Source organism: Anguilla rostrata, chromosome 8 (genome assembly GCF_018555375.3).
Source record: "Anguilla rostrata isolate EN2019 chromosome 8, ASM1855537v3, whole genome shotgun sequence".
NCBI classification, from domain to species: domain Eukaryota; kingdom Metazoa; phylum Chordata; class Actinopteri; order Anguilliformes; family Anguillidae; genus Anguilla; species Anguilla rostrata.
Genome location: NC_057940.1, coordinates 31,794,417 through 31,808,226, shown reverse-complemented (window position 1 = coordinate 31,808,226; position 13,810 = coordinate 31,794,417). Strand labels below are relative to the sequence as shown.

Here is a 13,810-nt window from a genome sequence, read left to right as displayed (position 1 = left end):
ACCAATGAGCTTTGAGTATTATAGCAGTGAAAGACATATTCATGTTATGGACAGAGTTTTTTCCCCCAAAACACATTGGCATTTTTAACAAGAGAAGGAAATGGCTCACAATGCAAAAGGCCCCGTGTTTCTTGAACAGGGGATTAACAGAACTCTTATTGCGATTCAGCTAGCTAAACGTGTCAAATGTGGATTGACGTAAATTGAACGGTGACTTCATCAAGTGAGAGAAGCAGTGAAACAGTAGTTCTAAAAAAACCCAAAACATTTAACAGAAACACAGAGGTGGAGCAGCACATCTTACCTGGAATGCCTGGAGGAGTTTTCAGGTATTTCCCGTTGAAGTGCTGTATCACCACCTCACATTTTTCAGTGGACTCCATCCTAAAATGGGGGAATAGAGCACAGTCACAGTTTGTCTTCAGTAGAGTGGCTAAGAGGCGAAATAGCTCAGGAGGTAAGAGCGGTTGTCTGGCAGTCCGAGGGTTGCCGGCTCGAACCCCGCCCTGGACGTGTCGAAGTATCCCTGAGCAAGACACCTAACCCCTAACTGCTCTGGTGAATGAGAGGCATCAATTGTAAAGCGCTTTGGATAAAAGGGCTATATAAATGCAGTCCATTTACCATTTAAGAGGATAGAGCCAGTCACAGTTTGTTTCTTAGCCAAGTGGCTAATAGAATACAGTTCAGTCATAGTTTGTCTTCAGTAGAGTGGCTAATACATGTAGAATAGAGCCCAGTCACAGTACTTCTTCAGTAGAGTGTCTAATACAACGCTGTGCTCGCCAGCGCTTGACTGGGAGTCGCTCCAGAACTGACCTTCTTCTGCATATCACACCCAGCAGCAGCTAATGCCCGCAGGGCACTCGCAAATGAAAACAAATTGACAGGTACCAAAATGACAATTATTATTCATTCAGGCATCATTTTCGGACAGAAAAATGTTAATTTTGGTGATGCGCAATTACCCGATTAATCTAACAGCATTAAGCTTGCAGCGACCTTCCTCGTTTTCAGCCCTGGACTGTAATATGTTTACAGATATAAAATGGAAAAATTGGTGGGGAATCAACCACTGCTTCCTATTGCTTAATCCTTAATCCTGAAACTGGCCCTGGGAGTGTTGTGGGAAATGACTGGCGGAACAGGAGAGGAAGGGGGCTAGGCTTGGCTGGCAGCATGCCGCTCCTGCAGAGGCCTAATTAGGCAGTCACGGGTGTCCATCCTGCCAGAACTCAGAGGAGAGGGCTGAGCCACCAATTCAGCTGATCATTAATGATGTTAGGTTGTCCTGTCCAAAGTGATTACGCTCCCAGCTGGTGTAAATTGAGTCTGATGGTGGTGATGGGGAATGCAGCAACACTTAGCAAAGTTTATTCTCTCTAATATCCCTCTGTCCCTGAACATCTGTGGATCTGGGGCCCGTTTGCTTTCTGTTATGACCCTTCTTCCAATAACCCGGAAGTGGACAGGTGGCAATGACAGTGGCAGCTCTCGCCAACTGCCAGGTGCACACTGAGCATGTGCAGACCTTTACCCAGCAGAGCATGGCGCCAGAGCAGGTGATGTGAGAGTTTTGAAACGCAGATCGCCAAAACTCCAGGAATCACACACACACACACACACACACACACACAGACGGACCAAGAGGAGAAAGACCTCAAATAGCATTCAAAATGGTCGCTAGTCAAATCAAATCAAAATCTAAACACTGTCGGTACTCCGTAGTATACACTATTTTACACCATACTGTCCTCTTTTGATTGTCTGACCTCTGGACGCAAGAGCAACCCTCTGGGGCAGATTGAGAGGTGGCCACTGAAGCGCAGACTCGGCTAAGGGGAGGGGAGAGGGTGTACCGCACCTGGCAAAGCCCACCCCTCGGCTGACTCCGTTGGCGTCCCTCAGGATCCGCGTGGAGATGACGTGGCCGAAGGGCTTGAGCATGGTCTCCAGCTCCTGCTCGTCCATGGACACCGGCAGGTTGGAGATGTACAGGTTGGTGGGGTCCTGCTCCTGTTGCTGTGGGGAAGAGAAGCAGGAGGTTGGTCTGGCTGAGTGAACGCGCTGCAGCGCCAGTCTACGCCCAAGGACGCAGGCTTCATACAGGCTATTAGAGCAGAGTGCATCGCTGACCCAAGTCAAGTGCTGCTTTTTTCCCCTTCTTCTCACGCAGCTCACAGAAATCCCAGGAGAGCGGAGAGAGCATGACAGCGAACGCACCGCCTGCCTAAACTTTGAAAATGAGTTCCTGAGGACAATAACATCCTCTGTGTTTAAGGACTCTGTTTCAGGCCGGTTTTGTCATCTGGAGAAATTAGCAAAATCCTGCCTGACAGTTCCTGTCAATTTTGTGCACGCAGAATATGCAATCCCGGGCATTAACATCTCAGCAGAATATGTCAGCTGTCAGCCGCACATTGGCAAGGAAACTGGACTTAAATACATACGACATATATACCACTTGCACTATAGGCAGTTTATATGTAATAATTCACTGTGTAAAACAGGGGAAATATTGGCTCTTAATCAGTTGTTCTGACACAACAGTCCAGCATAAAACACCCATGATTTAGGCAGGATTCTACGTACGTATATATCTCCAGCTTCTCAAGAGCAACACTCATTAAAACTAGCACATTCATAATTATTTAGGCTGAAAAGACTGAAATATTTAATCCTTCGTGCGGTACAAGTAGAATGTCCTTCACTGCACAAATAACAGTCAGTGTATTTCACAACATAGCTGGCAGCCTGGTAGCAGATAATTCATTCATTTATGCAGCGATAAAAACGGAATGCAGTGCCGTTGATATAAATGGACTCAAAAGCAGTAGTCAAAAGATCGGATGCAAGTTCTGTGGGCGTTTTTTAAAATCTGAAAGTTGGTTAATTTGATGTACTGAGCGCACATACAGACAACTGCTTACTTACTAATCTTGGTAATGTGTGTCCAACCAATTAGCTCTCCTGGACCAAATAACTTTCCATTGGCTCGCAGAAGCTACCCTGGAGCCTTTCGGTGAGAATCCGCCGAGCTGAATCGCTGGAACGTCATTTATCAGCATTATCACGGATCTGTGCCCCTGGAGTGGATCTGCAGATATCCCAGGGATGACTGCGTCCGTATACATAATCAAGAGTCTCACAGACGGGCCCTTAATGGCGGCTTGACTCAGTTAGCCGGGACCTCCATATCCATCAGACGAAGAGAGGCGGCGGCGACATGGAAGTTACCATGGCACATAAATGTTGTAATTTGAACCTTGCATTATGTGAAAGCTCCCCGTATCTGTAAAATGGGTGCTTGTGAGGTGCTGAGGGAAGGGCACCATTAGGGGATTCCTCTGCACTCCACGACTGTACTGTATAACACCTCATGACATGCGACTGAACCTATGCATGCAAGCATAGACTCTGTGACCACAACACCTTCTTTCGTCAGGTATAGTACCTGTCGACGACATGAAATCAATATGATTGTGTGTACATACGAGCATGAACAATTTTTGTGCGGTTGTTTGCCCGTGTGTTTCCGTGTGTACATGCATGGACATGCTTTTGCGTGTGTGTGTGTGTGTGTGTGTGTGTGTGTGTGTGTGTGTGTGTGTGTGTGTGCGTGTGCGTGTGAGTGTGTGTGTGTGTGTGTGTGTGTGTGTGTGTGTGTGTGTGAGTGTATGTGTGTGTGTGCGTGTGTGTGTGTGCATGTGTTCCTGTGCTGTTGGCCAGAAAGTCGAAACGATCCCGAGCTTGAGAAGGAAGGCTGGAGAGGCGGTGTGAAATGAAGGGCTCGGTGCGGGGGGGAGGGAGGGGGGGGGGGCATGGCTGTGCGCGCGCCCTGGCCGCTGATTTAATTCTGCCTAATACCGGCCCGGCTCGCCGTAAATGAAACGGTAATTGAGAAGCGAGAGCGGGCTAAGGAGCAGCCGCGGCTGATCCCGCGCAGAGGAGCCAGGTTAATGGAAAGCCCGCAGGCCGCCCAGCTCCTAATGATGATAATTCCTCCACTTCCCCACCAGGATGAGAAAGGCCCCCCTCTCTCTCCTCCAGGATGAGAAAGCCCCCCTGTCTCCCCCCCAGGATGAGAAAGGCCCCTCTGTCCCCCCCCCAGGATGAGAAAGGCCCCCCTGTCTCCCGCGCGCTGAGCGATGGCAACCCTCTGAAAGGCTGATGGCCGGAGCCCGTGGCTTCATATTTAAAGTCTGTTCTGTTCGCCTCCCCCAAGCTATGTCAATAAATAAAGAGGTGGGTAGAGGGAGAGAGAGAGTGAGTGAAACAGAGAGAGAGAGAGAGAGAGAGCAGAATTGGGACACTCAATACCCTTTTTTAATACAGTGGTGCTAAAGGTAGGCAGTTGGAAGTCCAGTGCTCTCCCATGGGTGCAGTGCTCTTATTAATTGATATGATAAAAGAGAAACAGATGGGCTTTTACAAGAGTTATATTTCACAGCCCCCCGCCCTCCCTAACTTCCCTGTCTGCTCTGGTGAGGGGGGGGGGCCTTACCGCTGCTATTAAAGTGTGATATTACAGCCCAGTCAGCTCAGAAAGAGGACTTGAAGGGTTATTAAAGCAGCACTGCTAGCCTCCTCTAAAGGACTGTCAAAAGTGCATGGCTGGACTCCAGGCTGGGTGGAGGAGTCTGGTGTGTCTGACTCCAGCATTACCACATCCTCATCCTCCACAATTCTTTGGTTGCAAATGAATGCAATACCATTAGCTTACACTATATTAGCTTCTATTACCTTCTTATACATTAGCTTCTCATTAAGTTTCAGTTATGATTGTACTATGTACAATCTCAAAGACAAGTACCACATTGGTTAATGCCCCACTCGCCCTCAGACACAGACCCTGAGGCGAATGCCAACGACACAGGGAGAGAGGGAGCGAGGGAGCAAGAAAGGGAGTGCGAGAAGGGGGACGTGCGTATCCTCGCTCAACATCAAAAGTGCCTCAGTTTCAAATGTCAAAAGTCTGGGAATTTTTAAAAATCCCACAAAAAAGCACAAAACAAAAGCGACGCACAAAGCGCTGTCAATCAGCGGGCCGCTTTGATGCGCCCCCCGCCCCGGCGATGGGCCTCCCCGGCACCTCCGCGCGGGATCAATCAGTCAGACGCGTCCCCCTGCAGTTCCACCCCCGCGCCACACGGGGCGCTGCGTGATTAACTGCGTTGTGTTTTTAATAACCTTTTCTGCACTCTGAGCCTCTGACCGCCCGAGGCAACGACGAGCGCGCTCCAGTCATGTGACATCCGCAGCCGTGCCGTTGCTATGTCACCCCCCGCGGCCTGAAACTTCAATTCAGACTTTCTGCTGAAAAACACAGACGGTATCAGGTGAGCCCCGAGGATGACTTCAGCTGCATTTGAATATTTGAATAGTGAAACTAAATTAGGACCAAATGGAACTGAAGCGAACACGACTATGACAACATCATAAACTGCTGACTAAAATTTATTTTGCCTTCCGTGTTTCTCCATCTCTCTTTCCAATAAGAAATCTGCATAAAAAGTTACCCAGAATGTGAAGATAGATAAACGTCACGGCCTGTCGTACTTCTAGACTCAATCCGTCAAATCTGTGTGCGGATCGATCCATCACTTGGCTTCCCGACTGAGATCTAGGAAGCTCCCGCAATTGAGCCCTGTATTTGGCTGCGGGACAAAACCATTCTGCCACAGAAAATCCAACCCATAATTCTCAATACAGTGCAAGAAAAAACAGAGGAAAATAATTTTACTCTGGACTGAATATGCAGACAGAAGCTCATAGATCACGCCATTCTGGCTTGCCGAAAGATAGCAAGACATCTCCTATCAATTTTACCACTTTAGTGACTGTTACAGGTTAGGAAGCCACTGCCTGCCAGTTTGTCATTGAATTGCATTCACGCAACGGGAACATTACCAATACGGAATTCCTTATCCTAACACAAAGAGGATTATAAGGTGCAATTAATGTTCTTTATTTTTCAGACAATGGATGAACATGTGTTGTGACCATAGATAGGATATTCCGCAGGATATTCCATGCAGTGTACAAAGCATTGTGATTTATAATTAATCATTTTTGAATGTCACCAGCAAAACAAACATACTTTTGTTTGGAAGAGGCATCCAGCATTTGGCTTAGCTTTCCTTCCTATCCAGTGAAATATTAATTGGGCGGGGAGGGAGACTGCTGGGTGGAATGGCTCAGCTTTGTTGGCGGGGCTCCGGAGTGGGAAAACACGTGCTGTTCATGGCAGAAATAAGGCTTCACACACATAGCTCAGGTCTGCTATTAATTCTCTCAACACACACACACACACGCACGCACAAGTGCACAGAAGCACACATACACACACACATACACACACGCACACACGCACACAGGCACGCATGCATAAGTGCACAGAAGCACACACACACACACACACGCAGGCACGCATGCACAAGTGCACAGAAGCACACATACACGCATGCACGCTGAGCGCAGGCATGCATGCACATACACACAGAAATGAACGCACAATCTCCATTATCATTACCGGTGGACATCCTCTTCTGTCATGCCGTTTATTCGCTGTGAGAAAATCACACTATGTGAACGAGCGTCACCCCAACAGGCCTTGGTAAGGCACACGTAAACGCGACAGGCTCTTGCTGCAGGCCTCTGAGTCCAGGTTCAGAATGAAGACGTGGGGAGCGGTCCGTTTGATGATGCTAACCTTTAGCAAAGCACTGGTCTCCAAAGCCCTCTCAGCCCCGCCCAAGATCAGCAGGAAGGGGTGATGGAAATGCTTTCTCTTCAGTTCTGCTTCCACGAGGCTTCTGCAGAATTTCCTACTCATCTTTTTTTTTTGCCTGTCTTGTATGGATTCGTGCTTTGGTGTTATTGTTTGGTGTGCCTCAGGGCTCCCCTGGGCTTTCGGGCTGAAAGCCTGTACGGCAGGACACAAGAGGCACTGAAGCCTGACATATAAAAGCCATAGAAGATGTGTTCTCCTGGCTGCCGCGGTATGCAGCAGGCCCTGACACATTTATGCCACAGTAGGCCCTGACATATTTATGCCCAGAGGGAATCACATCTGAAGTGCAGTAGTGTGGACGGTGTGACATGCCCTTCCCGCAGGAAACGCACCCCTGTCTCTGGGAAGCCATGGTCTCACTGTGCACAACACAGGTCAATGTACAGGCTGTGCAATTCTGTGCTGACAGTCCAGCAAGGGAGGATGCTGGATAGTCTTAAGAAAAAGGTTTTTAATTAGCACATTTCTAATAGAATCAATGGAATGGAATTTGACATAACAGGTAGAACAATGGCCTCTATTTTTGGCTTTGGTTGTGTGCATTTCAGGCACCTGTAAGAACTTGAAAGTAATGGAAATCAAACGCAATAAAAATCTAGGGTACAGCATCAATGCATATTCTGTACTGCACAGTGCTCATTCTAATTTCAACTTGATGAAATGCAGTTTATCTCTTAAAATATAATTTTGTACAAAAATAAAATGAATACACGGGAAATGAATACAAGTGTGTGCAGCATTCAGAATAACTTCTCTTTATCACGGTATTCTCAGCTAGGCTGTATATTTTCACTGACAGTACTAAACAAATCATTTTGAAAGATTTTGTTGCTTAACGTTTCATTAAAGAAAACAGCCATTACCGGTATGAGCAGCATCAGGTTGATGAGGGACTGCTAATGGCAGATTAGCATAAGTAAATAAAGAGACAAGCACATGTTTTGCTCAATGAGCAGTTTGTCTTATCTAGAGTATGACCTGTGTACTGTAATATAGTGTGCTGGTGTACATGCATACATGAAACATACAGAAATTTGCATATAATCTCAAGCACACATGCGCACACATAAATGCACACACACACACACACACACACAGCACACATGCAGAGCTTAGGCCTTTCTCAAAGAAGTAAAACACCTTTGCAGTATAACTCTCAGCCCTCATGCATTTTGATGACGGGTTAATGCAAATTTAAATGGGTCAATATGTGTTTCACTCGCTTCTTCATCACCTCTGATCTGATTCCATCTCTCCCTCAGTCAGCTAATATTCAAGAAATTAAAATTTTATGCCAGGCTCATATCAAAAATACATTATTAACTCGGAAGATCATTGCTTCCATTTAACCCTGCACAGAAACACAGCCGTGACTTATGCAATCTGACAAATATAAGCAGTGGTTTTCGTATTAGTACATATACGTGGAACCAGCTCCGACAAATTTATACCATTTACAAAGATATTTAAATGAAATGTAAGCTCTTAAAGTCTTTTTTAATTGCATTATTTATTTGGATTATGCTGCTGCCGCTGTGATTCTGAGATCATATTCAGCCGTGTGAAATAATTCATATTGTAATCTTACAGGGCAGAATTTCCTTTAAGATTTCATTTGTGAGAGGTTGGCCAGTTGCAGCTGTCTTAATCAGACCTTCAAACCGCAGATGAACAGCGGGAAGCCTTTTTCTTCACAGAGGGCTGGCGGTTACTCCACGGATAACAGACCATTAACGTTTCAGCACGGTATGCCTGTGCAACCAGGGCCATCCCTGAGCTAATGGCTGGCAAGAAGAAACCATGGGCTGCTTTCCACGCCCCCTCTCCCAGGCCTGAACGGGCCTGCACTGGAGAGGGGTTAAGATATCTCTACTTAAATTAGCGCTGACGCTAAGCTCACCAGAGCCGCACACTGTAGCACCTCCTCACCTGTCCGCTGGCCATAATCAGATCCGACTCTAATTGCGTCTGTGACACGGAGCAGCGATGTGTTTCCCACATCGGCGGAACAGCAGGGGCGTTCCGGCCCAGACGCGAGGGGAAAAACAGCCTCTCCACCAGGGCGATTTCGCGTCGAAAAAAAAGCCTTGCAATTTTTCAGAAAACGCATTTGTCAACAATGCTATGCATGTTCAAAAGCACGCCAAAGAGCACCTGCCAACTGAAAAATGGCTTCTCACATGGATTGTGTCTAATATCAGTGCAAAAAAATCAAATGGGCAAGAACTGTGACAGACAGAGATGCTGGTTCTGCTTGCATGTCCTTCATAACAGGGCAATTTATTAACCCTTTCCACTGACTAGAATCCTTCACAAGCCGAGAAAAAACATGTAAATATATCTCACGAAATCCACGACACAGACTCCATATTTTGCAAGCAGCATAACTTTCTCAAACATATATGCAACCTCATTGGATGATTTTGGCATTTGCAATGATGAAAATGCGAGGTTACTGGTTATCAACAAGTATGATTTTACATACGGTCATGATTGGTCTTCCTAAAACATGCTGGGGCCGCAGTTGGACTGAAGCACTGCAGAAGGAGGCTGCTGGTCCGCGTCCTTGGGGTAACCCACAGTGCGGCCCACGGTTCGGCCCGGAGCCCTCGGAGAGCACCTGTTCTCTGCTAAAAGCTACGACCCTCCGAGGGAATTACGTGCGCAGCTCTAATGGCCTGCGCAGCTCTAATGGCCTGCGCAGCTCTGCGCACCATAAAGATTAGCAGCCCGTATCCTGCCAGCCCACCACTGTATTGACTCAATCAGGCTGCTCTCTCAGAGCAGCACACTCAAGCTTCCCCCACAGATAGGAACAATCCACTGAAGGCACTATTCTACGCTGAGACAACCCCTCACACACACACAGACACACACACACACACAGGCGCACACACAGGCACAGGCGCAGACACGCACACACACACACACAGACACACACACACAGGGTGGGAGGACACACTGAGCAGAGCAATCTTTTGCACTCTTTAACTTCTTTCTGTAAGTGGCGGATACAGTGTCCAGTCATTGTCTGACTGATTTCTCCATTGAGGAGAGCAGAGAAATGTGGAAATAGCCCTGTATACACATTGATGACAGTCTCCAAGGACCATGAAATCACAAAAGAGGGTCTTTTCCCTCCTCACGAAGCACAAAGGGGGAGTACGTAGCACGTTAATTTTCCTGTCCAATTTTCCTATCTGTGTTAAGAAGGTAATAACATGTTTCTGAACAAGGAAAATGTCACTAAGACATTGAACCTAAAAGCAGAGTAATGGTGAGAACAAGTGGGAGGGTAGGAGTTTCAGCCTGTCTAAGCACTCACCTGTAATATAAAATGAGTTTCTCCCTACTGTAGGTTGAATATGCTTTTTAAGAAGAGCAGAGTCTCCACTATGCCTCCTTGCAATTTATTGTTAAGGCCAGTGAGATCAGAGAGTGCTTTATGAAGCACTGCAGAATGCGGCTGATTCAGGATCGGGAGTGAGCGGGTCTCACACCAGGAGAACCCAGAACTGCGCTGTGATTAGTCAGGAAGAGGGAGAGCCCTCCAGCCTCCATTTTGTCAGAGAGCGTACGTGGTCACAAATCAAATCAGCCAAGTGAGTAATTTCCCCCAGAGCTCCAGCGCGATAAAGGATACGTGTGCTGGCTTCATTTAGCTCTGAACGCAGTCCAACACACACCTGCAACGTCCAGGCATTGTCAATCCTTTCCTCATGAGCATTCGAGGGAATTAGCAGCAGATGCGGCGAAGCATTCACAAGCCGCAATTCGTTCGCGGGCCAAAAAAAAAGCACACGGGCAACATGGAGCTGGGAGGACCGACGCGGCCGCGCTCTCCCCGGCTCCGACGCAATCAAGAACAAAGACGTCAGCCGCGGCGTCCCCGAACCATCCGTCAGCGGCCCGCCGTTCATTCTCCAAACGTGTTTACAGGCGGCCAAATGAATTTATGATCCATCGCTTCGCCGTGAATTCTAAACCGGGGAAAACACATTAGGTATTGATGGGGGCTGTTCAGGAACATACAAAGGAAAACAGGGCGCAATTACGCCACGTTTTCGCTCTGCTTGATATTCAGAGGCTTCGCCGCGCTCGCCGGCTCCCAGATTGGAAACAGGCTCCGCCTGGGCAGCCATGACCGCGGCGGCGGCGGCGGCGGCGCACGCGCTCGCGCGCTGCATCGAGAGGAGGCGCCGGAGAACCCCGCTCGCGAGCATCTGAGAGGGCCTCGCTCGCCGAACGGTGAAATATTGAAAAGAGTATCGAAATAGATTTTCAATTTTGCATGTGAACCGAGGGGGTGGGGAGAAGAAGCGAAGAAGCAGACGGCCTGTCCAATCCCACAGAGCTAAAGTTTGTCTTGATTCCGGCTGTGCGGAGGTGAAGGCGAGACTTGGTTGGAAAACCGGCCTCTGACAGAGCTGTTTTAACAACCTGTCTTTACAGCGTGGAGCAGAGGGACTGACAGATAGCATGCTAGCAAATTAGCCCTTATGAATCAGGATGCAAATGAGTCAAACTGATCAAGAAGAATTCACAATTAAAAGTTAATATTTCACTGACAACAGTAGATATTCAATATGCACTGCATCACGAAGACATCCAAAACAAAACAAAAAAAAAAACAAATGAAAAATATGATTGGCCGCACCTTTTCCAGTAATGGCTTGCTCTCAAAGCATCGCAAACTTGATCATAGCTGGATCGAATGCTTATATTGTGTAGGTGAATTTATTGAGCTGGCTTCTCTCTCTCCAGTTCTATCGACTCAACAAAGACTTCCACGAATTTCAGAAGAGCAGAATCCGCCCGTGGCGGTTCCAGTTATTCAGATCAGACTGGTGAGCGCACAGACAGCCGCCTCCTCCGTAGGAGGTTCCATCAGTTAATGTCTGGAGCCCTTCCTCTGTGCATAGGGGAGACATGACAGAGATGACCCAGGCTGGAAGCCAGAGACAGACAGAAACATTCAAAAAGATATCATCGGTCTTCACAGAGAGGGGCCCGCGAACCTTGAACTCTGTAACATGTGTGTTTCACGGTCTCTTATTATTATACAGGGAATAGTACGTTTCTTAAAACTTTTATAAAGCTGGAATTTTATGACTCAACACTACTTCACTCCTACCACAATCTTGTGGCTGTATTTGTCTTCTGATATTCGTACACTCGAAGGCAAAAAAGGCTCTTCTAATTCTAATCTTGTGAACAGCGCAGAATTTGAAGTGTAGGGTTTGTTTGATGAATACGGCTTTGGCGAGAGACGAGACCGACTAATTAATAAGTGTGGACACAAACCGCAGCTCGGAGACGAGAGCGTCTTTTAAGTGAACACAGATCATTAGCTCGCCCGCCCGTCTGGAGTGGCTTCTTGAAGGGGGCCTGTGTTCCGTCCTTTCGTTCCGGCAAAGGGACGCCAGGAGCTGATGTGATAACACGCAGCACAGCCCGGCTGGTAAAGACCAGCTCCAGCAGTGCTCCGCGCTTCATTACGCTGTCAATCACGTTTTCTTCTATTTACTTAAGCGCAGAGCGTGATATTTCAATTAGCTGTGGACCGCGCGCGCTCGGTACGTTGCGTTTTAAGCTGTGGCAGGTTTCAACGATCCTTCCCACAAGTGCAGAAGCCTGAACTTCTGGCTCTCCGGGAGCCCGACGGGACCTCTCTAGGACCTGGGGGACGCAGCGGGGGAGTCGGGTGAGCTCTGGCAGGCCTTGGCCAGGCAGTGCAGCATGTTCCTGGCTGCGCTCCACCAGCAACAAGCCGGAGGGGCGATGACGTGTGGTCTGGCAGAAAGCTGTCGGGCGCTGCGGGCTACAGTTACATGACACAGCACAGGGGTCCACAAATAAGACTTTGTCTGCGTTCTTTTATGTTTTGGTCGTGTGCTGCTTTGGGTTGGGAGACACGTGGATAAAAAAGGCCCTTCTGCAAAGGCAGGACACAAATGGTGTGCCAGTGTAGGCATGTTGACCTTCATTTATCTCAATGCTGCATCTCTCCCTGGGCCAGATCCTGCAACACAGAATCCCACAGGGATTTGTTGCAAAAAAAATGCAGCAAAGGTATGGTTATGGATGTTGCTTCGTAGTTGCTGTTTCTGTAGTTGTGGCTGTAGCTTTTGAACATGTCATTGTGTATGTTGTTACTGTTGTTATGGAGGTGTAGGCTGTTTCTTTTAGTCTTGTATCATTTATCCTGGAAATTGTTATTGTGGTCAGTCTGGATGCTGTGGCTGCGGTTTCTTTCGCCTTCGTCATACCTCTGAGTGTTATTGTGTTTGCTGTAGTATTTCAGTGCTTACTGTAGTATGATCTTGTGGCTATTGCAGTGTTTTGGCTATGGCTGCCATTGCTCTTTCTTTCATGTTGATGCTTTGATGCCCGTTGCTGGACTGTGGAAACCCAGGTCACATGACTGCACAGTTTGCCGTTGATCCCGTCAGCCTCGGCACACAGGCTGGGCCACATTCCCAGTCCCCTGCTGCTATAATTAGAGTGATTGGAATCATACGATGCCAAGTTAATTGGGAAGGAATGCAGACGGGGCTGTGGGCTTTTCCGAACTGGATCAGCTGGAAGAGGAGAACATGAAGACAGACGAGAGAGACAGAGACAGATGGGGGGGCGAGAGAGAGAGAGAGAGAGACAGAGAGAGAGAGAGAGGGAGAGAATGAGAGAGAGAGAGAGAGAGGATCATAGACAGAAAGAAGGGCAGTCACGCATTTCTTTTGCACATGCTTCACTGCACACAGTGGAGAAAAGAATGTGCAGGTGTGTACTGGTTTTGTTGGATGGTGCTGAGATATATACATTTTGAAGAAATTAGTCGCTTTTCAGGCTGTGACAGTATAGTACACTATAGTAAATATACAGGCATAGTAAATAATGCTGCTTCCCATGATTTAATTAAATTTAATCTTAGATATTATTATTATTATTTTCATTACTACTACGAGTAGTAGTACTACTAATATTTGTTATTATAATGTTAAGTACATCTCCTACTAA

General features: G+C 47.5%; 1 protein-coding gene across 4 annotated transcripts in view; it reads right to left on the bottom strand.

The window, feature by feature from the left end:
- Window positions 1-13,810, bottom strand: part of LOC135261416 (RNA-binding motif, single-stranded-interacting protein 3-like) — a 299,499-nt gene that overhangs the window by 55,664 nt on the left and 230,025 nt on the right. For all 4 annotated transcript variants that reach the window (XM_064347701.1, XM_064347703.1, XM_064347702.1 and 1 more), the window contains 2 exons: window positions 1,865-2,022; window positions 305-384 (listed from right to left, as the gene is read on the bottom strand). In XM_064347701.1, the coding sequence (XP_064203771.1) occupies window positions 305-384; window positions 1,865-2,022 (238 nt within the window). The remainder of the gene's footprint in view (window positions 1-304; window positions 385-1,864; window positions 2,023-13,810) is intronic.